At 40.0% G+C, this 10,975-nt stretch overlaps 1 protein-coding gene across 1 annotated transcript in view; it reads left to right on the top strand.

The window, feature by feature from the left end:
* Window positions 1-805: 805 nt before the first annotated feature.
* The window catches only part of HEATR3 (HEAT repeat containing 3), a 39,072-nt gene continuing 28,902 nt past the window's right edge, over window positions 806-10,975 (top strand). Inside the window, 6 exon segments of the mRNA XM_008578115.1 lie at window positions 806-1,037; window positions 1,169-1,341; window positions 2,885-2,972; window positions 4,555-4,667; window positions 6,748-6,857; window positions 9,278-9,418. Of these exon segments, the coding sequence (XP_008576337.1) occupies window positions 900-1,037; window positions 1,169-1,341; window positions 2,885-2,972; window positions 4,555-4,667; window positions 6,748-6,857; window positions 9,278-9,418 (763 nt within the window). The 5' untranslated portion in view covers window positions 806-899.

Below are 10,975 nucleotides of genomic sequence, written 5' to 3'. Positions count from 1 at the left end.
GGGTTTTTTTTTTTTTTTTTTTTTTTTTTTTTTTTTTTTTTTTGGCGGCTGGCCAGTAGGGGGGAACCGAACCCTTCACCTTGGTGTTACAAGGCCCTACTGTAACCAACTGAGCTAACCGGCCAACCATAATTGTTAAATAATAAGTTTCAACCAAACACTTATATAATGCTTATTATGTGCTAGTCTCTGTTCTTAACACCTTAAACATACTAACATTTAATCCTCCTAACAACTGCATTAGGAATATACTATCGATGTCCCATTTCACTGATGAGTAAGCTTAGGCAGGGAGGGAGATTAACTTCTAAGGAATTGTGTTTTATCAAATATGTATGTACATTCATTCTAAAACATTAGCTGTCCTCAGTCTACGACAGATGCTGGCTAGGCGCTGGGGACACAAAATAAAATCATGGTTAGTATTTATTAAGCACCTACTTACTATATGTCAGGCTTGGTGTTAGGCATTTCATATAATTCTATTTATAACCTCACAATAACCTTGCAAGTTAGGTATCCTCAATTGCATTTGATTGTTATGGAAATAAGGATTTGGCGAGATTCAGTAACGTGACCAACCCGGCTGAATGCGGAGACGGTGTTACTATTCAGATCCAGCCTCCTCTTTCCCGGGAAAATCCACAGAACTCCGCCCCTCGCCCAGGGCTGGCCCCGCCTACGGTCTCTCCCACGCCTGCGCGCTCCTCGCGCCAGCCCCTTTCTCGCCGCGGAGGCGCCGCGCGCATGCGCGCTTCTTCCCCATGTGTGCTTGGGCCGTCAGCCGACCCAGCTGAGCAGAGGCACTAAACACTCTCAGCGATAAGACCTTGTCACTAGCTGGGCCGCCTCTACCGCCTGCCGTTGCCCTCCTCTCTGTCCACACAGCTCACGTCGCCATGGGCAAGAGCCGGACGAAGCGTTTCAAGCGACCTCAGTTCTCCCCTACCGGCAACTGTCAGACTAAGGCGGCTGCAGCAGCGAATGGGACTGGAGGCGAGGAGGACGACGGGCCGGCGGCAGAGCTGCTAGAAAAGGTAAGGTGAGGGCTCCGCTGGGCCCGGGGGCGGGGGCGGGGCGGGCGTTCGCGCAGAGCCGTCTTCGGCCACCGCTGCCCCGGCGCGCGTGCGCACTGCGCTCCTTCTGACATCTCGCTCCCGTCCTGCAGCTCCAGCACCCGAGCGCCGAGGTCCGCGAGTGCGCCTGCGCGGGGCTGGCCCGGCTGGTGCAGCAGCAGCCGGTGCTCCCGGACCTGGCTCGTCGCGACGCCGTGCGCCGGCTCGGGCCGCTGCTGCTCGATCCCAGCCTGGCCGTCAGGGAGACGGCGGCCGGCGCGCTCAGGTGAGCCGGGAGGGGTCCGGGCTGTCGCAGCAGTCAGCCAGCGCTTTCTGTGTGCCAGGCACTGTCGCGATCTTCCGTTTCATCCCCAGTGCGCTGTCTGGGGTAGCTCAGGAGGGCGAAGAACCTGCCCCAAGCCTCACGTCTGCAGAGGGGGGATTTGAACCCGGTCTTCAGCCTCCGGAGGACCCCAAAACCTTATCGCAGTCCATTTGTCCACCTGGCTGCTTCAACTGCAGCAGCCACCTGCCAAGGCGTCCTGCCCTCTAGCCTTGCGCACATTTTACCCTCTCCAAGAACCTTCCTTAGAGTCCCATGATTAGACGAACTCCTTTAGTCTATTTGCCAGGAAATGTTCTAGGTGCAGGGGATTTTTGAGCAGGCCGTTTGTTGAGCAAGGGAGCCAAAATCTCTGTCTTCGCAGAAGCTGTGTTGATGGGGAGACAGGAAACTAGTGAAAAGGTAAAACATAATATTAGATAGTGAGAAGTGCTGTGGGAAGACAAGAGGATGATGAGTTGGGAGTGGGAAGTTTAAATTGGATGCTTTGTGGATGACATTTGTGAAATGAGACCGGAAGTACGAGAGAGCCAGGCATGGGAAAATTGGGGAAAGAGCATTCCCCACATAGGGAACAGCGAAGAAGTGAGGCGACAAACGGCTTGGCATGGTAAAAGAACAGAAAGTTTAGTGTGGCTGAGTAGAGTAGGAGAGAGGAATTATAGGAGATGAAGGTGGAGAGATGGAAAAGATGTAGGATGGGGTAGGGTTGAAGGATTTACTTTAACTTACCTTTTGAAAGGCCACTTTGCTGGCTGTGCAGAAAATGAACTGTAGAGGGAGCAAGAATAGAAGTTAATATTTGTAGTTATTATAGCTCTGCCTATATTTATTATTTGTTTCATTCATTGATTTAGCAACTATATATTCAGTGCCTGTGTGCCATGCACTGGATTAGGCTCTGGGCATGGGGTAATGAGCAAGACAGAGATAATTTCTGTCCTTAATGAATCTTACAGTCTATTGAGGGAGATAGGCATTAACCAGATCATATAAGTGTATAATTACAACCAGTGATAATTACAAAGTTTGCTACGAGAGGGTATAACTGGGAGTTCAAGGAGTAAAGCCATGCGTGAGTGATGTTTGAGGTGAGATCTGAGGGTTGAGTGGGGATTAACCACCTGATGTGGGTGGGAGTTAGACATCCTTCTACCCCTGGGGAAGAAACAGCATGTGAAAAGCCCCAAAACATACAAATTGGAAGCTCCTGGAAGATTACAGGGACATCTGACTTACCTCTGTCTCCTTAGTGCCTAGCCCAGTGCTATGCACTCAAGAGAGCAAGCAGTGTCTCTCCAGTTAAAATTTAATTTAGCCAGGGCTGCTTCAGGGGAGGTCATTCTCAGCCTCACCTTACTGCCCTTGCAGTCTTGATTCCAAGAAAAGGTCCTTTCGTTACAATCAGGCTATGATTTATTCACATTAAATAGTGTTTTGTGACATGTAATCTAAAAATAAAACCTATTTTAAACTTCTTGTGTAGAAATCTCAGTGCTTGTGGAGGTTTTGAAGTTTGCGATGACATGGTGACTAAGGATATCATGACTCCTCTGGTCGCACTGCTAAAGGAGGTACGCACTTTTTAAAGTATCTTGATGGCAGCTTCCAAATGTAGCTTTTCTTTATTTATTTTTATTTTGGGGGTGGCTGGCTGGTATGGGTATTTGATGTTATTAGGCCTTGCTCTAACCAACTGAGCTAACCAGCCAACCTCAAATATAGTTTTTACAATGCAAACTTAGATAGGCCTCTCTCTCTCTCTCTCTCTCTCTCTCTCTCTCTCTCTCTCTCTCTCTCTCTCTCTAGTATTTTGGTGTTACTTTGTCTTCCTTTAAAACATCCTACCAGAATTTCATTTTTTTTCCTTGAAACGTCTATCTACTCTAATTGTTGATACCAACCTCTCTATTATTTTGTTCCGCTACCTTTATTTATGTGATGGTTGGAAAAGACCTTCCTAAAGCTATACAGACTCACTCTATTAAACTTTAAACTTCATACAGTAAAAATAATTCATTTTTATTGATTGCTTATTTAGGTGCCAGGTACTGTTTTTGTGTTTTGCATATTATTTAATTTAATACTCATAGCAATCCCATGAGGAGGGTATTATTATTATTGTCATTTTACAGAAGAGTAAGCAAAAGCACAGACATTATGAACTTGTGAAGTTTACATTAAGTTCTCATATTTAATATCATGCCAGTCTTATTGCATGATGTAGTTCAGGGTCTGAGGTGCTCTCTTTCAGGTCCACTATTCTGTATTAATGGATAATTTTCTCTTTAGGCTATGTAAACTATATCTAGTTTTGATGAGAGGCATGAGTCCTGTTCCCTTTAGAGCAGTGAGTCTCAACTAGGGGTGATTTTGCCCTTTGGGACATTTTGCAATGTCTGGAAACATTTTTCATTGTCACAGCTTAGAGGATGAGAGTTGCTACTGGCATCCAATGGGTAGAGGCCAGGGAGGCTGCTAAACATCCCATAATGCACACACCAACCCCCTCACAACAAAGAATTATCTGGTCCAAAATGTCAAAAGTACCCAGATTGAGAAGCCCTGCCTTAGAGGGTGCCTTGGATTATACTAGAAGGACAATACTGTATTTGGTTGAGTACCCACTTTGGAGCCAGAATGCCTGGATCTGAATCCCAGCTTCACCACATACCAAGCTATACTTTCAGCAGCCTCCCTGTACCTCAGTTTTCTGTTTGTGGTGGGAGACTGGAGATAATAGTTCATTTCCCTCATAGTTTTGTTGTGAGGATTAAATGATTTAATATATGTAAAGTGCTTAGAATGGTGCATTAGAAGGTACTATATAGATGTTAGCTCTTATTTTGTCTTTCTTTGCATTCTTTACTATCTTTTATCATATTAGGTGAAATACTTTGTCTTGATTTTGTACTTTCACTTAAAATGTGAAACGCTTTATATCCAGTTTGCACAATAACTTGGGAACCTTTCTTATCTGTATTTCTTGCCAAAAGGGACATAGGGTTGTGGGAATTGTACTGCTTATGAGAATTTGATTGGCTTGTTAACCACTATAATTTCTGATGTTTAGTTTTTGTGATTCTTCACTATCATTAGCCTTCTTGTTCAATTAGTCTTTTGAACCAGGGTGCTAATCATGATATTTGGTTACAGTGTAGTGCTGGACTGGATTCAAATGAGATGTCTCCACAGGAGAAAAAAGATCAGAACAGAAATTCTGTTGAGAACATAGTCAATGAGGCTGTGAACGTGCTGTGGAATATATGGTAAGATGCTTTCCAAACACAGCCTCCTGCTACAACACTACTCAGGCTGCTGTTCTGTTAAACTGTGTAGGAATCTCTATTTCCCTTGGTTGGCCTGTGAATCCTCGATGTTAGTACTCAGTAGGAGGTAGTACCAAGTGACCCAAGATCAACCCCCTTCCCAAGCCCTTTTTTCCTCATAACATCCCTACATCTTCTTTTGTTTTACAGCTCTTCTCTTCAGTCATTGCTACTGACAAAAATAAGAGGAATCATGCACCTACTGTTCCTTCTTTTTCCCCTACCGCCTACATACCCTAAACAGCATTTGTCCTAAAGGTAGTCAGGCCCCAGTGCAGTAGCTGCTTTGGTTTGGCATCTGGAATGAGACAGGGACCACAGACCTTGGCTGGTGCTTTACTTCTCTTCCCTGGCAGTTACCATTTGAGCGGGAGGTAGATGCCCAAGAAGAGCCCCCTGGGCCCCGGTAGGAAGAAGGCCACTCTCCATTCCGTGATTGTAGCAGTGGTGGGGGTGTAGTGGACTTGCTACTAGGAATGGAAATGGCTAGCAAACACAACCTGGATTTGCTTTTTTCTGTCCCATTTTGTGTCCCATATTTCTAGCAAGATTCTGAGATAGTTCCTTATTTTCAGTGAGCATCAATTATAACGTCTGACCTGAAAGCACAGATACTTCTTAGAATACAAGATTGAATTGGATCCTGAATAGCTGTCATGTAGCAGTTTGAACTTGGCTATGATGTCATTTTAACTAGTGGATGCATTCCACCAGAAATATCGGAGAGATCAGATTTGAGGAGATGGCATTTGACCAAGTTCATGGGTGCTATTTTTCTGTGCACCTGATAACTTTAACTTATATAAATAGTTGAACTTCAAAATTTTTTTTAAAATTTCTTTGAAAAGAGCCTGAATATATCTCCAAAGTGATTTCTCTTTCCTGAACACCTGTGAGCCCTAGCTGTATCACTTACAGTTATCATTAGCTCTTAATGTATACGTTTCATAGTTTATATATCAAGTTATCTTTTTTCTGTGTGTGTGTGTGTGTGTGGCTGTCTGGTACAAGGATTAAACCCTGGACCTTGGTATTATCAGCACCACACTCTAACCCCCTGGCAAGCCTCAGCTCAAATTATTTTTATAACATGTATGCCTTGTCTTCCTGACTATACTGTGGACTTCGTCAGTGCTGCAGTAACCAGATAGACAAATAGACAGATAGATAAATAGGTAGCAAGCAGACAGAAAATATTTTTCCTTAGATAGGTTTAATTTGATAATTTAATCAGCTCTGTTAGCTATTAGTGTGTGGTGTGTTTATGTTCTATGTATGGAGCAATACCTTTCTCTGGAAACAATGGATAAAATTATTGTAATTAGCTCTACTTACCCTGTATTTAGAGTGTACACTTATTAATAACACTGATTGCTTTCTGATTCTTTTATTAAAGCATAGTGTAATTTCAAAACTAATTACTTATTATAGTAATTTCTGTGTTGCCAACTAAGTTCTGCTTGATGAAATTATAATTGCTGTCTAGAAGGAATGAATAAATTATAATTTTCTTTTAAATTTGTGCTTTTCATGTGATAAATATAGAGACCTTTTATCCTTAGTTTAACTTAATATTGTTGTGGTATAGGGGAAAGAACAGTAGGCTGAACCCAAGGAACCTAGGTAGTAGGCCTGGTTCTGCCACTAACAAAATGTGTGATCTTCAGACAGATCACTTTACCATTTGGGGCCTGGGTTTTCTCATCTGTAAAATGAGGTGTTGAATTAAATGATTTCTAAGATCTCTTCCAGCTCTAACCTTCTCTGAGGAAACTGGCGTCATGGTAAAGAGATTGGCTAAAAAGTCCCACCATGACAGATAAAATACAGATGGCCAGTTCTTCTCACATACAATGATTATTATGATTGGGCATTAGTTTCATCTACAAAAATGGTGGGTGTTTGACTCCAACTTTTTGGTTCTATAAAGCCTAATTGACTTTTTTCATGGATTTCTGTGGTTGATTTCTTAATGTTTAAATGTGAATAGTAAAACTTTTTTTTCCCCCCTTCAATTTAGTGAATGCAGTAGTAGAGCAGTATCTATATTCAACAAAGAAGGGTGTTTGGAGATTGTATTAAAGTATTTAAGTAGGTTTTCCACCAATGTTGACCTGGCTATTTCAGTAGGTAAGTGAAGAAAAGATGATGATTCATTAAGTGTGTGTAGCCTTATTAAAACATTTTTATTCAGACATAGCATGTATATTCTACAGGAGTGATTTTTTTTCTCATTGTATATAAATATGTAGCTGAGGAGTTCTGTTTGTTTTGAATCTTTTTAAATCTGTGATTAATACTTTACTTACTCATACAGTGTTTCTGCTTTTGGCTCCAAAGGGGAGAAAAGTAATTATGTGAGCGTATATGGTTTCTAGTCTGTTACCATTCTTAGAAAAACCTTTATTAATTCTTGAAGTTTTCATCTCCATTTACTAAGAAACAATAACCCACAACTACCAGGTCTTAAAGCCAAAGATGATTAGAATCTAGACTTACTTAAATGTCTTGTACTACTATCTCATATTTGCAGCAGAAAACTTATTAGCCTGTGCTTGTTCTGAGAGAAGAAAAGAGTAATTGAAATTTCATAGGCCAATGTCCCTTCCATGGGGTAGGGGAAGCAAAGTCCAGTAACTTGAGCTGCCTTGGCCTCCTCACCATCTCTGTATTGGGTTAGAGAGCCACTGGGGACCCTCACTCAGCAGGGGGAGGAGATAGAAGCCAGAAGGTGGGCAGCTCAACAGAATTCTGGGTGAGAGTAAAGAAATAGTGGATAAAAAGCACTTCTTTTCTACCCATCATAATGGCAGGTATCCAGCGGTTCTTTTATTTAGCTATGCATTTCTCCTGGCAGAGAAGAAGTGTATCCCCCTTACCCATGTTCTTCTTGGCTCTAATGGGTACTATTAACAGAAAAGAAAAAAAAAATAGTGGAATAAACACTGCTGGGAAAAATTTAAAAAACAATTTCTCAAAATGGAATCTTGGCGGGAGGAGGGTTGTGAGTAAATGGGAATTTTATTAACAGTTCAGCTGTTTTTAGGAATGGGTAGGTGACTGTTAATCCCAGAGGACAGTTTTTATTACAATAAGAGAATTTCAGGAATGGCTAGTCCAGGGATGTGAACCCATGACCTTGGTGTTATAAGGCTGCACTCTAACCAGTTGAGCTAAGCGGCCAGCCCCCATAAATTTTGAAAGAAAAACTTCACTTCTATTTTTGTACCTTTAGTCTTGTAGACTTACTTATTTTTTTAGGTCTTTTCTTCTAATGAACTTTTTTGAAATGGATCTGATTAAAGTCATTTTGCATTGTATAAGCGTTTTCCTTTCACATTTAGCTAAATTCATGACTTTTTAAACATACATTGTTACTTTTGTCAAGCTAGGCTTTACTATAGAGTAAATTGAACTTGCAAGATTCCCCTGTATGTGTTAATATACTTTTTTTTTTTTTTTTTTTTTTAATTATCCAAACCTGTGGCCTTGGTGTTATCAGCACCGCACTCTCCCAAGTGAGCCACAAGCCGGCCCAATATCCTTTTTTGTTTTGAACTTGTCTTTATGGTAGCAATCACAGCTTATTTTGGCTTTTTGCTAAAGTGAATTTAATTAGTCTCTTAATGAAAAAATATTGCATTTGGTTGTACATATGTGTGTATATATGGATTTGTATACAAATGTATTTTGGGAACGAAACCAGATCACAGCAATAGCACATATTTTGACTAATTTGGATAGGCATGATCTGTTTTGAAATTTTGAGACCTGGAAAGAAATGAATTTGTATGGAATAAAATATCTCAAAACAAATTTAGGCTTGCTTCCTCTTTTATGCTTCAGAGGTCTCTTCTGTCAGACCTTTTATGCAATCCCAATTTTTATACTTTCAGATAATTATTTCTGATATGCAAGTTGCAATCCATTGTGTTATTTTAATGCATGGAAAGGAGTGAAGTGCTAAATGGATCACATGTCTATTAATATTTTATCCATCTCTTAATTTGCTCATATGTTTATATAAGGTGACTTTTTTCTTAAAGAACTATTGCTTTACCAGAAGTAACCCTAACTTTTAAGATCATGATGAATTTAAAGAAAGCCAGAATGTCCCAAAACCTAGGGCTTGTTATTGACAACAGAACTGCTATAAGACTGTGGTCCATGGCAGTTTACTACTGGTCCGTAATAAGTCCCTAAACTGAGGATAAATCTTTATAAAGTTTCATTGTAATTCACCATTGCCATAACATTTAAGAGCCCCTCTAGTTGTATTTGATAAAAGTATAATTCTGTGAAAGGAAAGATTATAATTCTGTAAAGGAGTAGAAATTTAAAAAGAAAAGAAAAAAGAACTTTTACACACTGATAGTTTGGGAAGCCTCATTTGCATGTACCGTCTTTGAGGTAAAGCATATATATTCTACAAAGGCTACACATGTCTAAAGAAGTTGTAAAGGTGCACCTTTTTTTGATATGTTATACTGGTGTAGGTTATCCTGAGCAGAATTCATTTGTTTCTGAATATTTGTTTTTTTGTCTTATAGCATATTGTTTGCAGACGGTGACAGAAGATAACCCAGAGCTACTGAAATCTTTCAGTGTCACAGCATTGCATGTGCTGGAATCAGCGATGCTTTCTCCTGTCAGTTCCATGGAATACATTCTATTGAAGACATTGGTGGCAGGTAAAATTTAGCCATATGAAATAGTGTACCTTTTTAGTAACTAGTAATGGATAGAGGGGGGAGCCAAAGTTCAGTCATTCCTTCATTTCACCATATCAGGGCCTTCTGTGCTTATGTGTGTTATGAAAAAAAAAAAATTTTTTTTTTTGGCATCTGGCCTGTACAGGGACTGGACCCCTGGACATTATTGTTATCAGCACCATGCTCTGAAAATTTTAATATTTAAATGGAAACCCTTGATTTGAGCAGTTGTCCATAGTTGTGAAGCCTTCTAGAATATTTTTTTTCAATTTAACAAACTACTGCTATCTGATAAAGAAATGCTGTTTTCAGGATCCCCTCTTATTTGTGAACCAATGAGTTTAGAAATTGACTTTGGGGCATTCACTACATGTCTGCTTAGTTTTCCATAAGTTCCTTATTACCCCCCCAACCTTTTTCTCTCTAGAATTTCTGAATATAGAAATAAGAAATGACCTGATGGTCTTTTTAGTAGCATGTACTTTATACAGTTTCTGTATGTATTTTCCTCTTGCCTGTTCGCCTTGCAGAGATAATTTACCTGGAGAGGTTTTGTTTTTTGTATTTGTTATGTATTTTACATCTAACATAAGATTTACTATCTTAATCATTTTTGAATGTGAAGTTCAGTGGTATAAAGTACATTCATGTTATTGTGCAACACATCTCCAGAACTCCTTTCATCTTGCAAAACTGAAACTCTGGACCCATAAACAATTTTTTCCGTTTTCCTAACCCCCAGCCCCTGGCATCCACTATTCATTCTTCTTTCTGTCTCTATGAATTTGACTACTCTCTAGATAACTCATATTAGTGGAATCATACAATATTTGCCTTTTTGTGACTGGGTTATTTCATTTAGCATAACATCCTTAAGGTTCATCCACACTGTATCATGTATCGCTTTTCTTTTTTATTTTATTTTTTTTGCAGCTGGCTGGTACAGGGATCCAAACCCATGACCTTGGTGTTATAGATTGTGCTCTAACCAACTGAGCTAACTGGCTAAACTCCCCATTTTAATGCTGAATATATATATATATAATGAGGTATAATGTATATACCTCATTTTGTTTATCCATTCATCTGTCAGTGGACACTTCTGTTGCTTCTACCTTTGGCTATTATGAATAATGCTGATATGAATATGGGTGTAATCTGTGCACGTTTGTGCTTTCACTTCTTTTGGGTATATACGCAGGAGGTGTTTTTATTTTTGCAGTCACTTTAAAAAAAAAATTAATCTGACTACTTAATGGTAGCTCCTGTTCTAATTTGATAAGCAAAAAACCAAGGTCCTGCTCTCTGGTTTGTACATGAGACCTTGGAATTTTAGTACATTCCATTCCACCTTTGGAATATAAGAAGCTAAGAAACTTGATCAGTATTCTGTGGTCTGCTGATATGTAGTGTGTCTGAGGAAAGCGTTGTGTGCCAAGGAAGGGAGATAGTTCTGAAGGGATATGACAAAGTGCACTGCCTCTTGTGCAATACTTTTTTTTTTTTTTTTTTTTTTTTTTTTTTTTTTTTTTTTTT

Source organism: Galeopterus variegatus, unplaced genomic scaffold, assembly GCF_000696425.1.
Source record: "Galeopterus variegatus unplaced genomic scaffold, G_variegatus-3.0.2 Scaffold1633, whole genome shotgun sequence".
In the NCBI taxonomy this organism is placed as follows: Eukaryota; Metazoa; Chordata; class Mammalia; order Dermoptera; family Cynocephalidae; genus Galeopterus; species Galeopterus variegatus.
Note: the sequence above shows the minus strand (reverse complement) of the source record. Positions and strands in the feature narration are given on the sequence as shown.